The 25872-nt window shown below is 41.2% G+C and overlaps 2 protein-coding genes across 5 annotated transcripts in view; one reads left to right on the forward strand and one right to left on the reverse strand.

Moving 5' to 3' along the window:
- Nucleotides 1-177, reverse strand: part of MRRF (mitochondrial ribosome recycling factor) — a 55437-nt gene extending 55260 nt beyond the window's left edge. The window contains exon 1 of the mRNA XM_020967618.2: nucleotides 102-177. The gene's annotated coding sequence lies outside the window, so the exon portion shown is untranslated. The remainder of the gene's footprint in view (nucleotides 1-101) is intronic.
- Nucleotides 168-25648, forward strand: RBM18 (RNA binding motif protein 18). 4 transcript variants are annotated; one of them, XM_078150145.1, is made up of 7 exons: nucleotides 255-345; nucleotides 2694-2812; nucleotides 9595-9685; nucleotides 12860-12986; nucleotides 15185-15271; nucleotides 17857-17942; nucleotides 23463-25648. In XM_078150145.1, the coding sequence occupies exons 2-7, from the start codon at nucleotides 2734-2736 to the stop codon at nucleotides 23620-23622; spliced, it is 630 nt and encodes a 209-aa protein (XP_078006271.1). In that variant the 5' UTR covers nucleotides 255-345; nucleotides 2694-2733; the 3' UTR covers nucleotides 23623-25648. The 4 variants fall into 4 exon arrangements, with proteins under 4 accessions (XP_078006272.1, XP_078006271.1, XP_078006273.1 ...); XM_078150147.1 differs by lacking the exon at nucleotides 23463-25648 and adding an exon at nucleotides 18466-18548; XM_020967620.2 differs by lacking the exon at nucleotides 9595-9685.
- The last annotated feature ends 224 nt before the right edge of the window (nucleotides 25649-25872 follow it).

A 25872-nucleotide genomic window follows, 5' to 3' on the forward strand; every position in this document is an offset into this window, starting at 1 on the left:
TCCTTTCGGGGCTTGGGCTCCTGCAAGCGCATCCCTGCCTCTCTGCCTCGGCCGCGATCCCACCTGCCGAAAAGCAAAGGTGAGCCGTGGCTCGGACTCACCGGCTGTGGCTTCCGCTGCCGGGGAAACGGGCTTCGGTGCTGGTCGCACGTCATCAACGCAGGCTTATGACATCACGAAGCGGCGCAGCTTGCGCAGGCGCATCTCTGGTGGCTGTGGCGAAGTCAAAGAGGGGAAGAAGGGAGGTCGGGTCCAGGCCTGGCGGTTGGAGTCAGGTGGTGGAATCCCGAGCCGCAGCCGCCTTGCGGCGGGAGGAGCCGAGGAGATCAAGCCTGAGGCCAGAGGGTGAGTTGAGGCCCGCCGGGAGCTCCCCCGCTCGTTGTCAGCCACCTCCTCCCCCTGCCCTTCCCATACCGACTGCTCCTCCTTGCCCCCTTGCCAGCCAGCCCTATTCCCCCACACTTCTACCCCGCCTCGGCTTATCCCCCTGTCCTCTGCCCCTCCTGTACCCCCTTATGGCGGATTCCACACGCAGTTCCTTTTCCCACTCCATCTTCACCTCCTCCCCTTCTCTTCAGTTCAGTTCCCCAAGCATTTATTATATATACACCTTTTCTCCACCCTCCCCACCTCTGTGCCACCCCCGCCTTTATTACTGCTGTGTTCTCCTACACTTTCCTACCCTTCAAATGCTGTTCCCAATCTCCCTAATATGGCACACTGCTCTGAATGGTCTTGGCCCTTTTTACATCATCCTTTTTTTTTTTAATTCTAACCATCCTTAAAAATCCATCTCCAATGTAAACACCACATTTCTTCGAAGATTTCCATAAACCAATTCAAGTCCACAGTCACGTTTAATTGCCTGCTTTGTGGCTGGAGTGGTGCAAGGCTCTTTGGATAAAGGGGGGGGGGGGAGAGTTTACATACTGCTGAGAACCACAGCCTTCTTGCTTGAAATGTGGGGTGTGTCAATCACCTTTTTAGTTCCCAGAAGTGGCCTATGTGTTCTCACATCTACCAGGAAGTTTCCAGTGATCTTGAAGGATGTACAGCCTTGGGTAACATATGGGACATTTCAAGGACTGAGGCAAGGGCAAAGAGCAAGGCCATTCCCCCATCTCTCCTTAGGTGAAAGAGTGACTATGTCACACACACACACACACACACACACACACACACACACCCCCTATTAATTTCTAGGATCAAGTATAAACACCTTGTTTAGCATTTAAAGTTATTCACAACCTGGCCTCTTCCTGTCTTTCCAGACTTTATACACTTTACTCCCCTCCACAGACTTTATAATCCAGTCATACTGGCCTTCTTGCTATTCCTGGAACACAACATTCCATCTCCCACCTCTGTACTTTGGTACTGGCTGTCCTCAATTCCTGGAATGGTCTTTCACCTCACCTCCAACTCTTAAATCCCTGGCTTCTTTCAAAGCTTAAAGGTTTCGATGGGCTTAACTCAAAAGCCCACTTTCTTCAGGAGGCCTTTCCTGGTCCCTTCCCCCCCCCCCAAGTTGGTAGAGCTTTCTTCTATAAAGTTATCCTCCAACTACTCTATGTGTGTCTTGTATGTAGCTATTTACATGTTGTCTTCGTCGTTAGAATGTAAGCTATATAAGGTCAGGGACTGTTTTTTGCCCTGGTGCTTAGGACAATGCCTGAGAAATAGTAGACACTTAATAAATGTTTGTTGATTAATTTTCCCTTCAAATGCCCCATTATGCAGTCTCATCTGGAAGAAGCTTCCCCAAATCCCCATGCCAAATCCTTCACATTTGTTTTAAGTGACACTTGTTGAACTGAAATTAACTGCCCAACTAACCTACTCCAAACACCAAGCTTAAGTTGTTCAATCATGTCTGATTTGTTGTTGTTATTCAGTCATGCCTGACTCTTCGTGAGCCCATGGACTATGCTGTCCATGGGGTTTTCTTGGCAAAGATACTGGAGTAGTTTGCCATTTCTTTCTTCAGCGGATTAAGGCAAACAGAATAACTTGCCTAGACCACACAGCTAGTAGGTGTCTGAGGTCAAATTTGAACTCAGGTCTTCCTGACTCCAGGCCAGTGCACTGAGCTGCCTCCATAAGTTCTATTGACATTCTACCTATTCACTCTCAGTACTTCATATGGAGTTTCTTTGCCAGGGCTAACAAAGGAGCTGTCCCTGGGGTATTAGTGCTGAGGCCTTGTGGTTAGAAGTAGCTCAATCAGTCAGTCAGTCATAACTCCTAAGAGTTGAGAGGGAACTTCAAGAAGTCATCTGGTCTTACCACCTTGTTTTGAAAGCAGTATGTTATAGTGAAAAGAAGACTGATACGGAGTCAGAGGACCAGGATTCAAATCCCAGTTCTGAAACTATGTGACCTTGAGTTAATCACTTTTCTGCTCTGGACTTATGTTGCCTCTTCCTTTAAAGAAAGGAGTTGGACTAAGTGATTATTAAGATCCCTTCAAGGCTTAGATTAGTGATCCTGTGATCTTTAAAGTCCTTCTAGGACTAAATCCTTTGCTCCTATGACAATAATCTTAGAGGGACTTACCAACGGATCAGGAGAGAAGAGTCTATCTCTCTCTTCACCCTCCCTTCTCCCCACCCCACTTTCACCTTCCCCACCCTCCCCCCAATCTTAGTTTCCTGACTGAATATCCTCCCTTTCTTTGATCTGAAATTCTGCAGGGATTGATGGAGGCAGAAACCAAAACTCTTCCCCTGGAGAATGCATCTATCCTTTCAGAGGGTTCCCTGCAAGAGGGGCATCGGCTATGGATTGGCAACCTGGACCCCAAGATCACAGAGTGAGTCTAAATGTCTTTCTCCCAACAACTATAAGTGGTGATATTAATGTGAGGAAGGGATATTCATTGAATAAATGAGTTTTGAGCCTGCTGTGTGCATAACACGCTGCTGGGCACTGGGAAATCATAAAGATAAGTCAGTTTCTGCCCTGAAGGAGTTTGCATCTAATGGGAAAATGAAACGTGGATATAAATCACTAGATTTTACATGTCTGGGCCTCAGCTTCCTTATTTATAAAATGAGGGAGTTGGACTAGGTCAACTCTTGCAGCTTTCTTGCAGCTCTAAATCAGTGATTCTGTGAAAACACCACATACTCAAATCTGGTAAGTGCATAAGCAGAGTATAAAATGCTAGATCTGATAAAAGAAAAATCCTTTCTAGCTGGTAGAGTTGGAAAGGTTTCCTAGAAGATGTGGCATTTGCTGTACTCTTCTAAGTATAAATAGAATATAAAATTGGAATTGGAGTAGGGGAGGGGAACTGGAAAAGGAAGAAATGGGCAATCCAGACATGGAGAGAACAACATGAGTAAAGGTGCAGAGGCAGAAATATTAATGAATTTTTTTGAAGAAAAATAAGCATTTTGGTTTTCTGAGGGTACGTCTTCTTCTCCCGCCCCTGGCCCCCAGCAGCTTTGAAGATTTAATATATACATTTGGCATGTTTATTAATCCTATCTCTTTGTGTAAATTTGGAGTTTTCAGTGGCAAGCCAGCAGGATAGGAATCCTTAAAACTATAGGTTCATTATGATTTAAAGTGGAAATAAGCCTTAGAGGTCATTTAGTCCAAACTTTTCATTTTACAGATGAGGAAACTGAGGCCTAAAGAGATGAAGTGGCTTGTCCCAGGTCACAACTAGTAAGTAGCAGAGTCAAAATTCACAACCAGGTTTTCTGATACCAAATAAAATGTTCTTTCCACACCACACAATGCATCCCAACTGGCACACTGTGGCAAATTGTTAATTCTTTGAAAAGTCTTTACTTCCGAAGGTCTTTGAAGCCAGTAAACTTCAAAAACTAACACATTTTTCACCCTTGTATCTTATTCTTTCCATTCTTGATGCCCTTATTGTCTTAGAGAATTTGGATATGTTACAGATCTTTTGCATGGTTTGGTTTGGGACACATGACTTCAACTGGTGTTCTTGTGATCTATTTTATATTACTGAACTTTTCTTTTTTAATTTTATGTTACTCTTTCTAAAGGTTTTCTCCCTAGTTCTGCTACTCAGGAAAAAAGAATATTTATTACTCTGTAGTTAAAGTGAACTATTCTTCCAGAAATATGCCCTAGGTAATGAAATCATTTCCAAAAGGAAATGCTCCTTTTATATGAAGTGGAAATGGGCCTTGTTACCTCATAGTTGTGTATGGAACAAGGATAAAATTACATTCTGTTAGAATACAGAACATTAAAAAGTTAGAGTTGGAAAAGAGTCTTAGATCATAGAGTTGTAGAAGGCCTGGGAAACCATAGAATCCAATTTCCTTGTTTTACAGTGGAAGAAATTGAGACCTGGGGATAAGAAATGACTTGCTCGTGTACATACAAGGTGTTGTAGAGGACCTGAGAAACGATAGGCTCCAATTCCCTTGTTTTGCAGATGGGGAAACTGAGAAAGAGGGAGACTTTTTCCCCCATAAGGGACCCTTTGGTTGTCATGATAGATAATGGGGAGGAGGGGTGAGTTCAGATCATACTCTGAGGGACAAACAGCTCCCATTGGAAAAGGGTCCCACAGTAAGGAGAGTAGGAGGAGGAGAAGGGTGAAACAGAAGAGGGCCATACTGCAGCCAGGATTTGAGCCAGAATCAAAGGTACAAATGGCTAGGAAGTGACTGAATATGGGTCAGGATCCATTTTCATTTCTGTAGCAATTTCAGCCACAGAATTTTAGAGCTTTTAGGGACCTCGGCAGCTATCTAGTCCAATCCCTTGGTGAAAAAGAATCCACATGGCAATACATGCAACAAGTGGTTATTAAGACCTTCCTTAAAGTCCTCCAGTTAGGGAGAACCTACCACTTCCAGAAGCAGTCCGTTCAACTTTTGGATAACCCTGGATAACTCTGACTTTGGAAGTTTGTCCTAACATATTTACATACCTCCTTCTCAACTTCCACCCACTGAGTCAAGTGTGCCCTCAGGTGCCATACAGAGCAAAGCTAATCCATCTACCACATAACAGTCTTTCAAATATCAATTGACAAACATTTCACAGATATCAGTATATGATAAAGCACATACAAAGTAACTCTGGTTGGAGCAGGCATTAGAAGGTGAAGAGATCAGAAAAGGCCTCCTGCAGAAGGAAACCCAGGATTCTAAGAGCTGGAGGTGAGGGAGGGAGAGCATTCAAGGCATGGACAACAAAGAGTGGAGGGGAGCAGAGGGGGAGCAGAGAGAGATGGGAAACAGAGTGTCACCTGTGAGGAACAGCAGGAAAGCCAGTTTGGCTTCACTTTAAAGTATGTGGAGTGGAGTAATGTCATGAGGCTGAAAAGAGAGAATGCAGCTAGGTTATGAAGAGCTTATACAGAATGTGTATATTTTGTCCTCGATGGAAAAGGGTACCAGTGGAGTGAGAAGGTGGTCAGACCTGCACTTCAAGAAATTACTTTGGCAACTGTGTGAAGGATAGCTAGAGTAGGGAAAGATTTGAGGCAAGGAGACCAATTAGGAAGCTATTTCACTACTCCAGGAGAGAGGTAGTGAGGGTCTGGATTAAGGTGGTGGCAGTGGAAGTGTAGAGAAAGGGACAACTAACTTCGAGAGGTCATGGAGATAGAAGCAAGATTTGGAAACTAGTTGGATAGCTGAGATGAAAGTGAAGAGTCAAGGATGGCACAAAGGTTGTGAATCCCAGGTGTTTGGAAGGATGATGCCATTGACAGGAATAGGAAAGTTCAAAAGAGGAGTGGGTTAAGGGGGGCAAGAGTTCTATTTTGGGACATACAAGAAGGAACTGGTTGATAGGGAAAGATTAAAGAAGAGTGGGTATGCCAGTGGGGACCAATCAGAAAAAAAAAAAGAGAGAGAGGAAATAGAATCAAAAGTAAGTATAAAAGGGTTAGCATTGGCAGGGAGAATGACTACTTCTTCCTCAAAGACTGGAGTAAAAGAGGAGACAGTGAGGGATAATGTCAGATCAGCAAGTATTTATTGAACACCTATTATGTGCCTTGCGCTATGCTAATCCTGAGGACAAGATGAAAGGCAAAAAACAGCCCTTGCTCTTGGGGATCTCGCAGTCTAATTTCAAGTGGTTGTGAGATGGGGAGAAAAGAAAGATCATGTCATATGGCCTCAGTTCTTTGATGAAGTATTAGTTGAGGTCCTCAGTTGAGAGGATGGGAAGGCTTAAGGAGAGAAGAGAAAATTTAGAGTTGCTTTGCTGAGTGGGATGAGATCAACTAGAGAGGAATAGAGGGATTGCCTTGCTACAGTGAGAACCCAGCTGAGATTAGATAACATAAGTTTTAGGTGACATTGCTCTGTTTTAAAGAGGGTTTCATAAGACAGATGAGGAAGTTGTGTTTTCTATTAATGGTGAGGTGGTAGGGTGGGGAGAGCAACTATGTAATGACAGGAGAATGCAGCTAGCACTTACTAAGCACCTATATGCTATGCATTGGGGATACAGAGACAAAAGTGAGACAATCTCTGCCCTCAGGAAGATTGCATTCTGCCGGGGAAATACAACATGATCCTGATTGGGCAATGGGTATTGACAACAGAGGGAATTGGGAAAAGCCTTTTGAAGGAGGTGGCACTTGAGTTGAGCTTTGAAGGAATCAAATGCCGATTCAATTCAAAGAAGATTCAGACACCATTGTGTTTACCACTACACTATGCCGCCTTTCTGATTTTACTTCTTGTAACTTGCCCTAGCTCAAAATTGATCAGTCCTAGCTATCACTAAACCACTGTAAAAGCCATGGTAGTTTCAGTGTCAGTTGGTCTTGTGGCTTAACTTCATTTATCAAGACCCTAACATGGATGCAGAGATGTAATATGGTACTATAGGAAGCATACTAGATATGAAGTCAGATACCTCAGATTCTAATCTTAGCTCTATACTTTACTGTGACCTCTCACCTTAGGCAAGTTCTTGACTCATTTTTGGGCCTCGGTTTCTTCATCTGTAAAATGAGAAGGTTGGACCAGATGATGTCTAAGGTTCCTTACAGCACTGAATCTTTTTATCTGATTTTTCCATCTCTGTTGCTATTTCTTCTTGTGCTTTATTGACCTATTAGTTCAGTTAATGTAATATCCAACCAGGATTGTGTTAGGTGGTACTCTTGAGTCATTGAGTGTTCCCATCCATTAATTCAGCTAGCATCAATGATGCGGATTTGCCACTTTCCCATCTTTGCACCCTAGTTCCCCTTCCTTCCAGCTGATAATATTAATTACTTAGTCACCTGTACAACTTGGGGTCTGATTGGCCTAGTTAATGCATTCATTCCCAGATTTTTCCTGCTGATACTTTCTTTGAGCCTCATACTCAGTTTTGCCCTGCGTGAAGTTTTCCCTTGTCACCCACAAATCACTGGCTAATTCCTGCTGTATTATCCTTCCACATCCTCTTCTTATCTTGATTCCCTACTCATATCCTTGATCTTTTCCACACCTCTTCCTCCTCTTTTACATGAACCATGACAGATGCCCCTTCTCATTGAGTTTTGGCTCCCTGCCTGTCATTATTCTAGCATATCTTATAAACTGTGGCATGTAAAATGGCTGTGATAGTCCCCTAAGCTCCACCCTCAAAAGCTCTGTTGAAATCCTACCCATATTTTTAAAGCTCAAGTCATATGGACAAGGGAGTATAGTTGTTTTGCTTAGCCCCAGGGAGCAGAACTAGGAGCAGTGTGCAGAAATTACAGTGGAAGTAGATTTGGGCCCAGTAAAGGGACAAACCGTACTAATAACCAGATCTGCTCGAAATTGGAGTGGGCTTCCACGTGAAGAATGGAGTATTCTTTTCCTGGAAGCTTAAAAGTAATGGTTGAATAACATTTGGAGGATGTTGTAGAGCAATGGTGTCAAATCCAAATAGAAACAGATCCCTGCAGCCTTCATATTGACTTAGAAAACCACAAATTAACATTATCTATGCTGTATTGTATTTTTTTTTATTTTGTTAAACATTTCCTTATCACATTTTAATCTGGTTTTGGCCAGGTCAGGGAGTTTTGAGGGCCCCTAATTTGACACTTCAGTTGTAGAGAACTTTTATTGCTTCACTTTTGAGTGGGATTGAATGACCTCAGAGACCTCACTTTTAAACTACAATTCTTTGAAATGCTACCTCCTCTATGAAGCCACCTTTGATGTCCAATATAGAAAATTGCCTCCTACCCACAAACACCCACCCACCCCAGGGACCTCCCATAACATTTTTAAAATTTTTATTGATGTCTTTTGTTCATTTCTGAACATGATAGTATAATAGATAAAGCATTGGTCTCAGAGTCAGAAAGACCTGAATTCAAAAGCTACCCCTACCACTTAGTACTTTTGTGACCCTGCGTCTCTGAACCTTAATTTCTTCATCTATAAAGTGACGGAGTTGGCCTTCTAGCTCTAAATCTTTGATCCTGTGATCCTATGGTCCCTCTCCTCTGCCCATCAGGGCATCTCTTTTTAACAACTGGGTTTGACAGTATATACATATCCCTAGTCCTCCAAATCTACAATAAAGTAGGAAGAAAGATGCAGTATCTCAACTTTATCTTCCCCCCAGACTTTGTCATCTATTGCCTTGTGTGTCTATATTTATGTGAATGTATGTACGTAGAGTATCCCAAAAATTTAGTGTGGTTGAAATTTTATTTTAAAGCTTCAGGAAATGACGGAAACTGAGGCCATTATATGTGAGGAAACTGAAGCTCAGGGAAATTTAGGTAAACTTTCCCAAAGTCACCTAGTAATCAGTTTTAGGACCAGGATTCAAACCCAGGTATTCTGATTCTTAACCTCCAAACTCTTCTCCTATACCACATATTATCCCTATCTTACGTGAGGAAAATGTGGTTCAGTGATGTTGTGCCTTGCTCAGGTTAGCAGCTAGAATATGGTGAATTTGAACCCAGAAATCCTCATTCTGTGCCCTGGCAACCTTCCACTACACCAAGATATTGACTGTTTATGGACCCACACACTGTAAGGGAAATACAATAAACAGGACACAGTTACTTTCTAATAGGAAGGAGGATGAGACATCTATATGAATAGATATGAGACAAATTATAATATAAATAGAATACAGAGTACTATAAAATCAGTCACGTGAGGGAAAAATCATCTTCCATTGTGAGAAATCAAGGAAGACACCATGGAGGTGTCATTTGAGTTAGGCCTTGAAGGGGACAGTAAAATGTCACCAAGCATCGATTGGGGTTCAAGGGGCAGGTATTGAGGGGTACTGAGGCCCAAAAGCACATATATAGGTTTGTGTTCTGGAATCAGCAAGTAATCCAGTTTGGTTGGACCAGAGAACATTTGAGAATTTGTGTGGGCTAAGACTGCTTCCAGGTTGTACAATATCACAGAAACTTCTACATCTAGCCCCACAATTGTATATTAAGAAAGTGCCAATATTGTCACCACAGGGTGAGAGAAACGTTGTCTAAGGTGGTGACACAGGGCTATCTTCTGTTGTAATTCTGTAGCTAAATACTGTGATGACCACAGTTCATTAAATGGAGCCAGTTTCTGATGACTAATGAGCTCTCCTTCTCCCCTTCCCCCCTCCCCACTTCATCAGCAGATAGAAGTGCTTGCAGATGTGAGAATGAGCCTCTTCAGGCTTTGTCCACTATCAGGGTTTGCAGTCCCCATCTCCAGGAAGCTAAATGGTAAACAGTTAATTCCTTTTGTTCCAGTGTTCTGATAATTTCGAGAAATAATCAGACAAGAAAAGGATCCTGGAGCAGTTGAAAGACATAGACCTCACAGATGTTCCTGAACTCTTAAGGTCTTACTCCTTGGGCAAAATGTGTTTGTTACAGCTTTTCAAAGAATAATCTGTCGGCATGTTTCTTTCTGATTAGAATAAAATTCATTTCCTAGGAAATGCCCGTCACCTTACCTTCCTGCTACTAAGCAGAACAGAGCTAAAGAAAAGATGACCCACCTATAGTAGCTCTTGGGTCAGTTACAAACCTACAAAAAAAAAACTGCTTTGACCTGACTATGCAACTGCTGGCACAAAATAGAGAGTTACTGGATAGGCAGTGGTTTGAATGGTTGTCATATATAGAGGCTGTAGCTGAAAGCCAAGGCATTTTGGAGGCTTTTATAGCTTGTCCGTGAAGTCTGCAAACTCCACATACGATTTACCTTTCTAGAAAAATGAGTAAAACCACTACTTATACTTAGTGTGTATAATAACCCTTTCCTTCCTCATAGGAACTTAGCTCCCACATTCTCACTAGCATGTACTATCGAAAGGGCAATTGAGAAAAGAGGGCTCACTCGTTGTGTCGCCTTTCCCAAGTACCCTAAAAGAGGATGGGTTAATACTGGTTCAATTCAGCGGAGAATGTTCAAGTGCCTGCTATGTGCAGAGTCCTTATTAGGTACTGACCAACAAAGGCCAAATGGATATAGTCCCCTTAGTAGTTTGTGGTCTACTTGTGAGTTGAGGAAAACAAACAAGCAAAATAGAAAGGTGAGTGTAAGGGGGGAAGGAGGTTGATAGAAAGTGCTCTAGGAAAAAAATGAGGAGAAGAAGCTCATTTCTATCCTAGTGGATCAGTGAAAGCTTCATAGAAGAGGAAGCACCTGAGGAATGTTAAAAGAAAAGAATCCCCAAAGTTTGAGGTGATGAGGTATGGCGTGCCAGGAATGGGCTATGGCCTATGTGAATACATAGAGACAGAGATAATACAAAGCCTGATTGGAAACTAGACTGTTGTTCATTGGCTAGATTGTAGAACAATGTGAAAAGAAATACTATACTAGGCTGGAAAGGTGACCTGGAGCAGCAGTGTGCCTTGGGAGCTTGAAATCCAGTACCAGGCCTGTGTTATGTCTCCTTGCCCCCTGGGAATGCAGGAAAATGTGCTGTTCATGTCTGTCAGTGTCAGATTATGCAAAGGACAAAATTCCATTTTGTATCTTCCACCCTCCCTAAAGGGACCCTTACTTAAGAACCTTTTTTTTTTGATGAGTTTTGCCTAGAAAAAAAAATATGAACATAAATGAGGCTATGACAACATTACTAGCTCCCTATGGGGTAGAATTCCCAGTAATAACAGATTTAGCATGTGGTCTGATACCTTTTTAGTATCCCAGGGACAGCATTGTTTAGAGAGAGCCTTGACTCTCAGTTTGAATAGCGTGGAGGGTGCCAGGAGGAAGACCAACGGAAAAGGAAATGGGAGAGCTGTTGGTTTGTCTCACCCTCGACATCAGATGACAGGAAGTGGAAATTGAGCTTGGCCGAGGCAACCTGTTGAGGCCACATCTGTTTGAATAACTTAAAAAGCTCTATAGAAACCAAACAGTTTCTGGAGTAAGGAGTCCAGAGAGAGGGGGTGAGGGGCAGAAGAGGCAAGCAGGAGCTTGGGGGTGAACACCCTTGTCTGGATTAAATTTCTTCATTGGCTCTCCATGATCTCAGCTCTTCAACAGCCCATGTATCTGGCTGATTGTTCAGGGATGATTCAAAGGGACTGGCACTGTTCCCTAGCTCGACACCAGGCCAGCCACTCAGTTTGAGGCTCACCATTGTCCTGGTGTTCATTCACATCAGGGAATAGCACTCAAGCCATTATGAAAATGCTACTGATGGTGGTTGGACTTTTAGAAGAGTCCTTATCTGATGGGAAAAGCTTTCTAGGGGTATGTGGGGGTGTAGGAGAGTGAAGCTGTTTTGTTTTGTTTTGTTCTTGGTGGTATTGTAGTTATTTACAAATATCACTCTACTGCCAAGAAATTAAAAATAAATAAATCGACACTATTTTTGAGTCCTTGTCCAAAAGGAAAACAAATGGAGTTTGCAGGCCAGACAGCTGTTGGTTGCGGGTGGGGGAGGGGGTTGTTTTTATGTTAGAACTACAATAATTTTAGTCATGATTCCAAGTAGAGGCAAACAACTTTGGTTGCCAAACAAAATAGGACATCATTGGGTGAGTGTGGAATGTTAAGAGTCAGAAGGGTGTGGTAGGGCTGAACGTAGCATCAGAAGTTGTGGGTTCAAGTTAAGGCTTCAAGGCCACACCTTTCTGGGTCTCAGTTTCTTTGTCAGTAAAATAAGCATAATACTTGGACTAGAATTACAAAATATCAGAGCTAAAGATTATATAGTCATTTATATAATAAAGGAAAATCATAGAATCATAACATTTATAGCTGAAAGGGACTAGAAATCATTTTGTCTAGATCTCATTTTCTAGACGAGAGAAACTAAACCTGGAGAAGGGAAATGATTTGCTCACAATTATACACATAGTAGATAACAGCCAGGAGTTTAACCCACGTACTCTTCCTTTAAGTCATGTTCTTTCTCCCTCATTTTAGTGAACCCCTGCTATGAACTCTGTTGGATTCATTTTGTATCTATTCTTTATTACTTCTATGGGTACAGGCAGTCTCCCCCGTTAGAATGTCAGCTCCTTGAGGCCTGGGACTTCTGTCTTTGTATCTCCAGTCTTAGCCCAGCACCTGACACATAATAGGCATTTAGAAAATGCCTTTCTGTGAGGAAATTGAGACTCAGAAAACTGAAATGATTTTCCCTAGGTCACACAGGCAGTAGGTGGCAGAGTCAACGCTTGAACCTAGGTCTTCTGACTCAGAAGTCTAGCCTCTTTGTATTCCCACACCACCTTTCTAAGATTTGTCATGAGGAAAGCACTACAGAAACAGACTTCCACTGTGGATTAAGGTTGTTACAATTGAGCATCTGTGGAGTAAATGATCTTCCTCTCAGCCCCCTTGGCCTTTTCCATTTTATAATAAGTAGCTAGCCAAAGTGTGACACATTCTTTGCATGTTGTCCCTGACTGTTATTCTTCTCTCAACAGGTATCACCTCCTCAAACTCCTTCAGAAATTTGGCAAAGTAAAGCAATTTGACTTTCTTTTCCACAAATCTGGTGCTTTGGAAGGACAGCCCCGAGGGTACTGTTTTGTCAACTTTGAAACCAAACAGGTACCTGTGCTGTCTCTCCAGTGTGTTCATTGAAACTAATTCATTCACTTCCTGCAGGGGCACGTTTTAGACCAAGGTCTAAGGCTACTGACCTATTTTCCAAGTTGAGTGCCAGAGGGTGTTAGTGTTTGGCATAAAACTGTCTTTTCCAGTGTTGAGGCAGTCTCAGTCATCCCTTGGAGGGCTGGCCAACAAAGCTAGTTTTGCTTTTGGGCCTTGGGGTATTAGAGCTCTGTCGGGGGCCACCCACAAACCTTATTGTACTATGATTGGTTCATCATTCATTTCTTACCCCTAAACCCTCTAGAAACATGCACAAATGTGAGTATATGGAGAGCAAGAAACAATCTTAATTTTAGCCATGATACTTTTTTTCCACTATGTTAAATCATCATTCCTTTGAGAGGGCTAGCTTAGATCATGAACTTTGCAAATAGAAACACTACACATTACAATGTTGCCGCACAAGGGACTTTGCTAAGTAGTTTTTTAAGTGAGCTGAACTAAAAAAAATTTACCTTTTAGCAGTTATTCCTAAAAAGGAGTATACTCTAGGTCTCTTCTTGACTTTTCCCAGATATTAGAATGTGATGGGTACTTTCTTTGATTCGGAATCACTGAAAACGGCCACCATTTTGGCAAGGAAGCTGGAGAGAGCACTGTCTCAGTGTTCAGAGGACATACTGCATGACTTATTGACAGTGTGGTGTAGTGGAAAGAGTTCTGACCTGGAAATCTGGGACTCAGGTAAGAGCCCAAGACGGTGGGCAAGTCATCTTCCCTTTCCAGGAGTCAGTTTCCCCTTGTGTAAAATGAAGGGTAGACTAGGTGACCACTCCAGGGTTGTGCCAACCATACATTCTGTGACTCATTGCTTTAACTATGTGACCAGGACCAAGCCCCTTTCTCTCTTTGCCCCTCATCCATAAAATAGAGGTAATACCCACTTTGACTGCTGTTTACTACTACTTAGGACTGTAAAATGAGACAGTGGATATGAAACTACTTTCATATCAGTGATCAATGAAAGCGTTAATATCTGTATTTTCAATACAGTATGCCTCTGCCATGTCCCAAAGGACCTGCACAATAGTATAGCATAGAAGTAGGCAGAGCACGGGAGCCATTCACATTATGAAGTAGAAATGAAAAACAAAGTTTCCCTTGGGTCTCTGTCTAGCCATGTGTGCTATGTGATGGGGCAGGAAGGGAGTAGCATTGGCCAACTCCAGATGGTGGACAGTACTTCAGACACCCAGGAAGGCAGAACTGGGACATAAACAAAAAAAAAACTCTTCTGATGCTGTATCATAACCTCTCCTTTCTCGATAGTTTCCCTTCACTCAGTAGATTTTTCATCCCCAGTACATACATGGAATAGGCACTTGGCTGATTGCCCTTCAGATCTTAACTTGGTCAACACAGATTGGGCAAGGATGTTTGGTAGAGCAGGAACATACAGCCAGGTTTCCTGGGGGTGACCTAGGCCAGCTAATATCCAGGTTCAGGAATTCCTTTCAACTCCTTTGCTCCTTGAAAAGGAAGGGTGTTTTCATTAGTTGAAAGCATTTGTTTCTGAAAACCAGGTGCAAAGATTGACTCACACAACCACCTTCTTGCCTAGTCTCCTTGACTGACTCCTGCTTTTTCCTGCCCAGAGTTTCCTTGACTCCCACAGAATCTGAAAGCACTACTAGAGTGCAAAGTATGGGTCCAGCTCCATGACAGAGTTCCCTGGCCCCCTAGGAAATGTTGGCCTATAGTCTGTGAAGGGCCTCATGATAAAAATGCATGGCATTTGTTTTTGTTTTTTGATGCAACCTTGAAGCCTAGATTTTCAATGCTGAAAGAGACCTTAGAATATGGAATGTTACTGCTGAAAAGAACTTTAGAAACTAATCCAATTCCTTCATTTTACAGATGGGGAAACTCAAGCCTGGGGGAGGCGCGGGGGGTGGAGTGGGGGCAGTGTGACTTGCCTGTGGTCACAAAGGAAGTTTGCAGCGGAGCCTGGGCTAGATCCCAGGTTCCCTGAGTCCCAGGTCAATGTTCTCTCCACTATATCATTTTGCCATTGGTCAGTTGCTTGTTAAAAGCAGGTCATCCTCAGCTCCCCAAATTGAAGTCACCCTATGATAATAGATCTAACCAAACCTACATTCACTTTATTTACTAACATGGGTCTTTCTCCTGTATAGGAAGCAGAGCAAGCGATCCAGTGTCTCAATGGCAAGCTGGCCCTATCTAAGAAGCTGGTGGTACGGTGGGCACATGCCCAAGTCAAGGTGAATCCCATTCAATAGAAACAAAAAATAATAAGCATCTCAGATGTAGGAGACTGAAAACAATGGTCAGGCACTTGGACAGCAAGGACAGATTTTACCATTCAATCTAGCCAGTTATTGGTGCAGAAAAAGAAAGGGCCCAAGCCATTCATTCCTATTTAGGAATACACCATTAACCTCTTAATTAAGCTTTTGTCCTTGATGTTAATAATGTCAGCTCCTGGGGGCAGGGACTGTCTTTGTTTCTCCTTGTATTTGTATTCCCAGTGCTTAGCACCGTACCTGGCTCCCAGAAAGCACAGCTAGACTTGGAATCAGGAGATATGGTTCAGATTCCATTTCAGACACTGTCTTTTTGCCATGATCCAGTCAGTTCACATCTCAGAGCCCTGGTTCCGTCATCTGTTAAATAGGCATAATGATATTTACTATGCCTCCTCACAAGGGTGAGGAGGGCACATTATAATAACAGCTTGCATTTCCATAGCACTTCAGGATTTATAGCAAGTATTGTTAGCCCCATTTTATGTATGAGAAAACTGAGGTAACAACATGACCATTCCACTCCCCTGCTCAACAAGCTTCGCTGACTCCCTTTTAGTTCTAGGCTTAAATATAAACTTCTCTCTTTGACATTTAAGGGCTTTTACAATATCTCTAACCTATCTTTCTAGACTGATTTCATGTTCCTTTCTCCCACATACTCTATATTGCAGCCAAGCTGACCCTGATGTTCCCTTTACACAACGTTCGGTCTCTCGTCTTTGTGCCTTAGCACAAACTGTCTCCCGTGCCTTCAGTGCCCTGACAGCTATCATAACCTCCACTCCTTGGACTAGCCCCCTCCCTTTAGGTTCAGCTCAAGCGCCATCCCCTACATGAGGTGTTTCCTGATCACCCATTTGTTTGTGCACGCACTCCTTGTCCCTTAAATTGTTATATTTCATATTTACTTATCTGTGTGTTGTTCTTGCCCTCCTCTCATAGAATTTTAACTCCTTGAGGCTAGACATTGTGCTCTTCACTAGAGCACATTTGTTGGACTAGTGGTTATGTCCATGTTCTGCATCCTACTAAAAAAATGCTAACAAGGGAATTTGTCATTTCTCTGTTTCAGTTGAAAGACTGCTTCATAGCATTGCTTTTTCTGCATTGTCTCCCCACAACAAAAAGCTCCAAGGACTCCTGGTTTACTGTTTCACATTTTAGGATCATAAACTTAGAGCTGAAAAGGACCTTAGAGGCCATTTAGTCCAATCCCCTTATTGCACAGATGAGAAAACTGAGGCCCAGAGAGTGAATTACCCACTGTCATATAAGCCACATACATGTCAAAGGCCAGATTTAAACCAGGTATTCCTGACTCCTGAGTCCAGCATACTGTCTACTATACCATGCTATGTTTACTATTCATGGGAAAACTTTACTTATTTTCATATGAAAGTTCTTCTGCTATCAGATTTCCCTCGGAACTGGTTTCCCGAGCTATAAAAATTCAATTCAATAAGTATTATTAAGCATCTGCTATATGTAAGAGACTCTGTTAAGTGCTGGTCAGACCAGAAACAATGTGAAATTGAGACTCCATGACCTCTTAGGAGACCTCCAGCACTAATATGCTATATTCTGAGATTCTTTCCAAGAGCTCATATTGTGTTCCCGTATTTTTTGTCATAAGATCCCTACCAGCTGTAACAATGTATGCTCCAGCATCTATGTGCTAAGGTCTTTTCCTGTTGTAACATTGTAAGGTCCCTTCCAGCTCAAAGTATTTTCTGTTATAAGTCCCTCTCAACTCTGATGGTCTGATTTCTCTTTCACCGTAGAACTTTTTCTAGATCAGTAACTACAGGCCTATTTCTTGTTCCTCTCCACACATCTCAAACCAGTGGAGACTTCAGGATTCAGCAAACATAGGTAAAATTCCAAGCATAATATTTGTGACCATGATTTTGAGGTGAGCTGTGAATAGACAAAATGAATGTGAAAAGAATCCAGGTGTAACAGCATATTAAAGTTGAAATAGTAAAATTAGAATTTAAGTATAGAGTATAAGAGATGCCCATATTGGTTTATTGGTATCATCTGTGAATCTGAAACTAAAACTTCCTAACTTCCTGCCAAAAGAAGACGGCCCATATCAAAATCAGCTTTTCGTCTTGTTTCTAAAACTTAATGGTTTGGAGCCAGAGCAGTGTATTGTTTTGCACCTAGTCAAAATGTGAAAGAATTTTAAATTTAACTAGCATATGGGCTGGGAACTTCTTAGTTTTAGGCTTCAAATTAAAGGCAGCAAGGTGGGCATAATAAATGAATTGTTGGACTTGGAGTCAGGAAGACTGAGTTCAAATCCTACCTCAGACACTAATTGTGTGCTCCTGGACAAGTGACTTAGCCTCTCAGCCTCAGTTTCTTTACCTGTAAAGTAGGCTAATAATAGCACATACCTCAGAGAGTTGTGAGATTTAAATGAAATAATGTGTGCAAGTGCTTTGCAAACCTTGAAGCATTATATACATGCTAATTAGTATTAGTATTATATGCTAATCATTGCTAAAATAATTCCTTTTTTTCCTTACTTTCAGAGATATGATCATAACAAGAATGACAAAATCCTTCCAATCAGTCTTGAGCCGTCATCAAGCACTGAACCCACTCAGTCCAACTTAAGGTAAGGCTTTATATTTCACATTTTTACAAAATATCATCCCCATGTTGTAGTCTGTCTTTGATATTTGTTCATGACTTTGTTCATGACAAAGTAAACTTTCCACCTCATCAAAAAGAAGGAACTGTCTCCTGTCCATGTTGGTAACTGTTCGGTGAATATAAAGATGTCCAGATTGGTCTCTTTGTGTCTACTCTTTCCCCTCTCAATCCATCTTCCACATAGAAACAAAATTGATAGTCCCAAGACATAGGACTGGGCTCGTCACTTCACTGCTCAAGAAGCTTCAGTAGCTTCCTGTTGCCTCACATTCTGACTCTAGACTGTCCTAAAACCTATCATTAAACCACTAATCCCTCCACCCCTCAGTAATTTTTCTATCTATTACCCATTACTACTTTCTCTTCCCTCTCTCTCCAGCCATGACCCTATAGTTAGCTAATTTGATGCTATACTGCCCTCTATTCTGAAATTCCTCAACTCAGGGTCCTATCAATTCTCATCCCTTGTCATACCTTATTCCTAGCTTTCTCCTGCCTTCCATTGCTTCTACTCCTACACACATGCTGTAATTGGAACTGGATGAAGTCACTCAACCATGCTGACTAGGTACCTTATTAAATGTATTTTATCCAACTTTAACTGGGCCCTAACTGAAGCAAGTTAATCCATTTATTCCTTTCTAATAGCTTCCCTTACTCCCTGCAAAAGCTTTTCCAAACCTTTTCTCTCCTCAGACTTCTCATACCTTTTCTTCTCCCTATCTCTGTCTCAGGTAAGGACCTTTCCTCTTATTTTGCTGAGAAAATTGAGGCCATTCAACAAGAGCCTTTCATCCACTTTTCAGGATCTCAAAACCCCTTGACATTGTCTTCTAGTCCCACCTCCTTGCCCCAGGCTCTGAAAAAGAAGAGGCCCTTCTTTTTGCCAAAGCCAAACCCTCTTCTTTAACAAATTTCAACTTCAATCACACCCCTCCCCCCAAATATTCAACTTCTATCTACTGGTTCCTTTCCTGCTACTTTCAAATATGCCCAGGTCACCCTCATCCTTAAAAAAACCTTCACTAGGCTCTACTGTCCCCTCAAATTTTCATATCCTATACCTCACTCCCGTTTCTCAGCCAAACTCTTAGAAAAAGATGTCTGTGATTCTTTCATTTACTCGTTAGCCTTTTGCAACCTGGTTTCAGACCTCATCATTTGACTGAAACTTCTCTTTCCAGTGTTCCTAATGATCTCCTGATTGCTATGTATGATGGTCTTTTCCCAGTCCTCATCCTTCTTAAGCTATTTGAAACTTTTAAGTACCTCATCCTCCTGGATATGCTCTTCTTCTTTTTTTTTTTTTTTTGGTTAGGCAGTGGGGTTAAGTGATTTGCCCAGGATCACACAGCTAGTGAGTGTTATGTGTCTGAGGCCAAGTTTGAACTCAGGTCCTCCTGAATCCAGGGCTGGTGCTTTATCCACTATGCCACCTAGCTGCCCCCCTGGATATTCTCTTCTTTCTGGGTTTTCATGACACCACTCTCCTGGTTTTCCTCCTACCCGTTTAACCACTCTTCCAACTCCTTTGTTGGTTCATCATCCATATCACACTCCTAACCATAAGTGTTCCTCTAGGCTCTGCCTCCCACTCTTCTCTCTCCACCTTCTCTGTGGTGGTGACCTCTTTAGCTCCCATTGCCATAAATACCATCTTTATATCAATAATTCCTCCAGTGTTCCCCCTGAATTTCAGTTTCACTTCATTAGTTGGCTATCAGATATTTCAAACTGATTGTTCGGGAGACATCTCAAAGTCAACATGTCCAAAATTCCCTAAAGACCACCCTTCTTTCAGCCTTCCCTTTTTCTGTCGGAAGCATACTGCTAATTATTCCAGTAACCTAGGCTCATAACTTCAGCAGTATCCTTGACTCCTTCATCCTGGATTACTTGCTGTTGTCCTCATCCCATTTCTGTGTCTTTTCACATCCCATCTCCCATATGCATCTGCATGTCATCTTCCCAAGGCCTTTCCTCATTCCCCCAGTTGTTAGTGCCCTCCCCTCTACTCATAAGATAAATCACTTTGTATTCATTCTACATGTATTTATTCTATATGTGTTCAAATATTTACTAATTTGAGATCATGTTATGTCATGTTGTCCCTCTCCAGTAGAATGTAAGCTCCTTGAGGGCAAGGACTATCTTACTTTGTATTTGTATTTCCAACACCTAGCCCCATGTGTTTATTTTAAATTTCCCTACAGTATACAAGTTCCCCAAGTAGAACACCATCTCTTTTATGTTATAATTCAATTCAGAAATATTCTTAAGCACCTCATGTGTAGTGCTAGACATTAGGGATACAAAGTTTAAAAAAGAGTGGTTTCTTGTGTATTGTCAAATTTTTTAAAAATAATTTGTCTCTAGTTTCTTGAGAAACAGCCAGATTGATACTGAAAAGAACCCTGAACTTGAGTATTGGCTCTGCTACTTACTAGCTTCCCAAAAAGCACATTATAAACTATAAAAATGCTATGTAAATGTGAGGCATTCTAGTATCATAGAATTAATTTACAGCTTGATGGAATTTGTCCAAGTTGCTCATTTTACATATAAGGAAATTGAGTTCCTAAGATCACGTAGTTAATAAGGAGCAGAACTTGAATTCAACCCCTGTCCCGAGATTCTGAATCCAGTGGCCTTCCCATTATCCCAGGCTATCATTCTCATAAATGTCTCCCCTGTTTTTCAATCTCCCAGTCATGTTTACTTTCTTTTAGATTTCCTTAGAGGGAGGGAATAAGGTGAGAGGGAAAGATCAGTGCCAGGAATCAAGAGTCCTAGATCTCCCACTTCCAGGGAAGTGCTTTGTCACTGTAAAGAGCAATGTCGGGGTGAGCTGTTATCATCCATACATTACACTAATATGTAGTTACCATATGATTTTTTTTCTACACAGAAAACATCAACTTTATCTCTCATTAAGATGCATGTCTATTTATGGAGAATCATTTGCCTGCACTTTGTATCCAAGTGGCAGAAGTTCCAGGGAAATGACATTCCATGATTGTCCATGGATTTTTGTAGACCTATTACAGATTTATATAATATCAAAGATTTTTTTTCAGTTCACAAGATTGTATTTCCTCTCCATGTAGGCTCATATGAGCTGAAGATCGGTTTCTATCTTAAGCTGTATCTCATTTGGAAGCTCAACAAAGACAATGAATAGATTGTCTTTCTGGTCTCTCCCAGAACTCTTGGCATTTGTAGAGTATTAAGTTCAGTATTAAGTACCTGCTAAGGGCCAAGTACTGGATAAATGACTCACATTTAGAAAGCACTTTAAAGTTTACAAAGCACTTTCTTTACAACTCTATGGGAAGTAGCATAATTATTATTATACTCATGTTACAGATAAAAATCTGAAGCTTAGGATGTCTGTGATTTGCCTAGGATGACACAAAGAGCGTACAGTCTAGTAGGGATGATAATGACATGTGCACGAGTAAGTGTGATCAATATAAAGAGGAGAGGTTCGACAAAGTGCTCTAAGCAAATTTGAGGAAGAAGAGGTGATTTTAACCTAGTGAGTACAGGAAAGCTTCTTGGAGGAGGTGGCACCTGAGCTGGACCTTGAAAGAAGAGAGAGAAAGAGTTTTTTTAGTAAGTGGAAATGAAGGAGTATGACCCAAGCTCTAAGGATGGAAGTGGCAGATATCCCAAAGAGGCTTATTATGAGGCATAGTGTTTTGACTTGTCAGATCCAGGGAAGCAGAGTCCCAGATTTGGAAGGAAATCCACAGACTGCAAGAAGTTAGCACCACACGATCTTCCTCTGTTTCTTACATAGGAGTAATCTGCTAACAGCAAAAGGAGGAGAGGTGGCCAGGCACACAGGAAGATGAGAAAATGAATTAGAAATTCTTCAGAGGGGCTCCAGTATGTTGACTTGCTTGTTGACTCTGGAAGAGACCATCTTAAGACAATTAAAGTAATTCATCCAACAAATATTTATAGGTCCTATGTGCAGAACACTGCTAGATGCTAGTTAAGATAATAAAGTTTATCATCTAGTAGGGAGATAGGATGTTATGCAAATAATAGTAAAAATATATTACATATACACATCTATCTACACCTCTAAGTATAAATATTTTGTTATATGCAGTATTACATAAGTTCATTAAAGAGATATGAAAATCTCATGTAAGATCTGAATGGTAAAAGGTTGCTAGCTAATGGGAAATCACAGGAGGCTTCCTGGAGAACATGGCATTTGAATTAGGCTTAGTCAGTAGCATTAGTAAAGCTTGAGGCAAGAGAGAAGAGGAAATGTTCCAGGGACAGTCTTATCCAGTTTGCTTGGACGGATAAAAAGGCAGAGAGGAGGGAGAAAGCTAGAAATGTGGGATGGCACCAGATTGTGGAGGGCTTGAATGCCAAGAAGAATGGTTTGACTTTTACTAGGGAGGCACTAAAGATTTTTAAGCAGAGGACTGACAGCCACATCTCTTCATAGGGAATATTATTTTGACAGTGGTGCAAAGGATAATGGTATTCTATCTCACTCTGCTATGTCATATCAACAGTTTCTGCCTTTGATCATCATATCATGATAACTCTTGTTTTGCTGGCCACATTTTCAATTTTTCCTGACTCTCAGGTCAAGTAACATGGTGTATCATTATCCCTGTCCAAAGTACGGTATTCCTACTCTGATAACATCTTGTTTTACATGTACCTATATAAAGTCTTCCTATCAAAAAATTCCATTGCTTATAATAACTACCATATTTCTATAGTACTTGAAGTTTACAAAGGGATTTCCTCACAACATTAAGAGGTAGGTCAGAGAGAAATTATTATCTCTGTTTTATAGAGCGAGAACTGAGACTTAGAACAAACAAATGAGTTAATCTTGTTTATGAAACTAGTAAATGTCCAAACCAGTACTCCATCCTGGGTCTGTGGATTTCAGACTCAGTCCTGTCCTCTACACATGTGCTTTACTCTCCATTGAGAGGAAGCAGTAAAATTTGAGCCCCTTTTCCAGATAGCAGAAGCAACAGAGTAAAGTGAAAAGAAAACTGGAGTTGCAGTACCAAAACCTGAGTTGAGGCTTCAGCTCCGACACTCAGTATCTTCTTGGGACTAGGAACTAAAGTAATGATCTCATTCATATGGAGAGTTCCCTTTGAGGAAGAAGTTCCTCTGCTTAGATCACTGAGGGGTAAGTGACTTGTTGGAGGTCCAGTAGCTAGCATGTTTAAGAAGTAGGACTTGAACCCAGGTTTTTCTTAGCTCTGAAACCAGTTCTCTATTTACTACAGCACACTACGCCTCTCTCTATATGCCTGACCCTGGGCACATCACTTTATCTCTCTTTGCCTCAGTTTTTGACATCTGTAAAATGGGAATGCTAATCCTTCCTGTGATGAAAGCATTTTATAAGCTTGGGTTATTATGGAAATCATAGCTCTTATTATTATCATTACATCGCTGACTCACGAACTCTTTGCTCTTTTTCCAGTGTCAGTGCAAAGATAAAAGCAATCGAAGCCAAACTGAAAATGATGGCCGAAAACCCTGATGCTGAGTACTCAGCAGCCCCTGTCTATTCCTACTTTAAACCACCAGATAAAAAAAGGACTAGTCCTTACTCCCGAACTGCTTGGAAGTCTCGAAGATGATGGTTGGGAAGAGCTGTATCAGCAAAGAAAGCTGCTTGATACACCTAAAATCCTCTGCCTTTGTACTTTGTAGATTTAAATGGTACTATCCAAGAGCACAATCACAACGTTAGAGTTTTGTAACATGGCATTTTAAACTTTTCTTATGGCTATTCCTTGCCCAAAGTATGTATAGAATTGAACACCATCCAGAATAAATTGGATTGCGTCCAGAGCTCTGACTTTAACACAGGGATGCTCTAGTTGACTGAACTGTTTGCATTTTGTGAGTCCAAAAATGTTATTCAGTATAAGAGACAAAGAGAAGCTGACTTTTTTAACCTGGAAAACAAAATTTGTCAAAGTGGTCATTTTCTAAAGAAGTAGGAATGGGATGGGGTGGAAAAATGTGTATTCTGCTTTGCCTAAATGCCTTCAACACCTAAGGGCAGCAGCCAGGGTGGGTGGTGAAAGATGGCCAGAGTCTACTTTTGTTGTTCTGTTTTTTAATTGTGTTCAGAAATGTCCCCAAAGTTTTACAGTATGGAAATCCTCAGATAAGGAATGAAAAGGAAAAATTCTTTGCCAGAGAGAGCAGGTCCTTAATTTGTTTCAACATTCCTTTTCTTATATTTAAAATTCCAAATAGGAAGGTATGGTGGATGTCTGAAAACTATTTTAAAGAAGATAAATCTATAGAGCTCATTGATCTTTTTTCACCAAGATAACAATTCAGTCTTGAAAACCTTTTGTCAAACTAAGGATGCACCTTTTTAAAAATATTGTTTAGCACAATGAACTAATAAACCTGTAAGAATGTTAGTGAGAAACTTTTAGAAATTAGAAGTCTGCCAGGGGAGTTTTATAGCATGAGGATACCTTCTTCAGAACTATATTTTGGCCATCTTCATGAGCAGTAAAATGAATTAGTTCTTTTAGCAAACAAGAAGGCCAAGATAGCCCTTGTCAAACACCCTTTCTCCTAATCTGTTGCTTTTAATTCAGTAGCAGAGATTAAACTGTATTGTGGGGAAAGGGAGTTGGGGTAGAGAAAGTGGAAGGAGTAGGAGTAGGGAGTTTGTATAATAGGTATTTTAGTCATTGGCCTAGTAATTTAGGGATTTTCTTTGATAAGAAGTGCCATATGACTTAAAATTTATTGTATTGGTCTGAATAAGCTGTACTTTTCCCTTTAAACCTAGAGCACAGCCTATAATCCAGGTTGGGGTTTTTTTATTTTAAGTTTAGAAGAAGTCTCCTTCTAGGAGGGCAGCCTCTTCTGGCAAATATGCTTAATTTTCATACATAGAACCCACCTGCTTGTTTTCTATTTTATTTGGCTTTGAAAAGCCCTCATGGTAAAAGATAGAAAGTTAAGTAACCTTGAAGCCAATGGGGGATGGGGTTTCTACCACCACAATTTTAGTTATTTAGGGTAAATGTTGGCCAAGTGCTTCATTGGGTAGCTTGTTCACTCCTCTAAGTCACTGATTTATTCTGGGTGACACCTAACTTTATGGTCAAGAGCTTCCCTCTGTTTCTTTGTAATAAAGCATGCTCTTTCTCTAAAGCAACATAAGCCTTCCTATATTTGTTGAATATCAGAAATGAAGCTTGGCAATTTCACTGCATCATGGTATAGTATAGCTTTAGGAAGTATTGGATTTAGAAAAACCTTGTGTATGGGGGCGGGGTTTATTTGTTTGCTTCCTGGTTAAGTGTCTCTCTTGAGCTATCTTTAGGGGTAGCACGTATTGGCAATTAATAAAGACACCTCTTTGGTGCAAGTGATATCCTTTTCTGTTCAGAAAGATGGGAGGGCTTGCCTGGCCATTGTCTTATGGATGGTATCCCCAGCAGGTTTGGGATGAAGTAGGACTTAGTGCAAACCGGTCTTCTATTTTTAATAGGAATTTTGAGAATATTTGACTTTGAATTATATAGAGCTGTTTTCTTTAGAAACCAGAGCTATTTATTTGTATTGAAGGCAATGTTATGATTTATAGCAACTCTTATTTCTCTATGTGAATAAATGCGAGAAAATGTTGATACAGTTTCTTTTTCACTTGGGTCACTGGAATCAAGATTGTGAAACTGAAGTTGTCTCCCCCACCCCCAATACTCCCATTCTATCTCCCATGCCTTTTAAATTCTTACCTATCTTTTAAAGCTCAACTCAAATGCTTCCACTGCCACCACTTCCTAAGAGAACAAGACTGGAAAGGGACCATAAAGATCATCTAGTCAGTCCAGCCTCATTTTAAAGATGAA

Source organism: Phascolarctos cinereus, unplaced genomic scaffold (assembly GCF_003287225.1).
Source record: "Phascolarctos cinereus isolate Bilbo 61053 unplaced genomic scaffold, phaCin_HiC Scaffold_2;HRSCAF=192, whole genome shotgun sequence".
NCBI lineage: Eukaryota > Metazoa > Chordata > Mammalia > Diprotodontia > Phascolarctidae > Phascolarctos > Phascolarctos cinereus.

Bases quoted from the DNA above. Each gene is read 5' to 3' on its own strand.
- RBM18 (XM_078150145.1), top strand. From the start codon at position 2,734: ATGCATCTATCCTTTCAGAGGGTTCCCTGCAAGAGGGGCATCGGCTAT. The intron at 2,813-9,594 runs GTGAGTCTAAAT...CCACTTCATCAG, and splicing joins CTGGACCCCAAGATCACAGA to CAGATAGAAGTGCTTGCAGA. The intron at 12,987-15,184 runs GTACCTGTGCTG...TCTCCTGTATAG, and splicing joins TCAACTTTGAAACCAAACAG to GAAGCAGAGCAAGCGATCCA.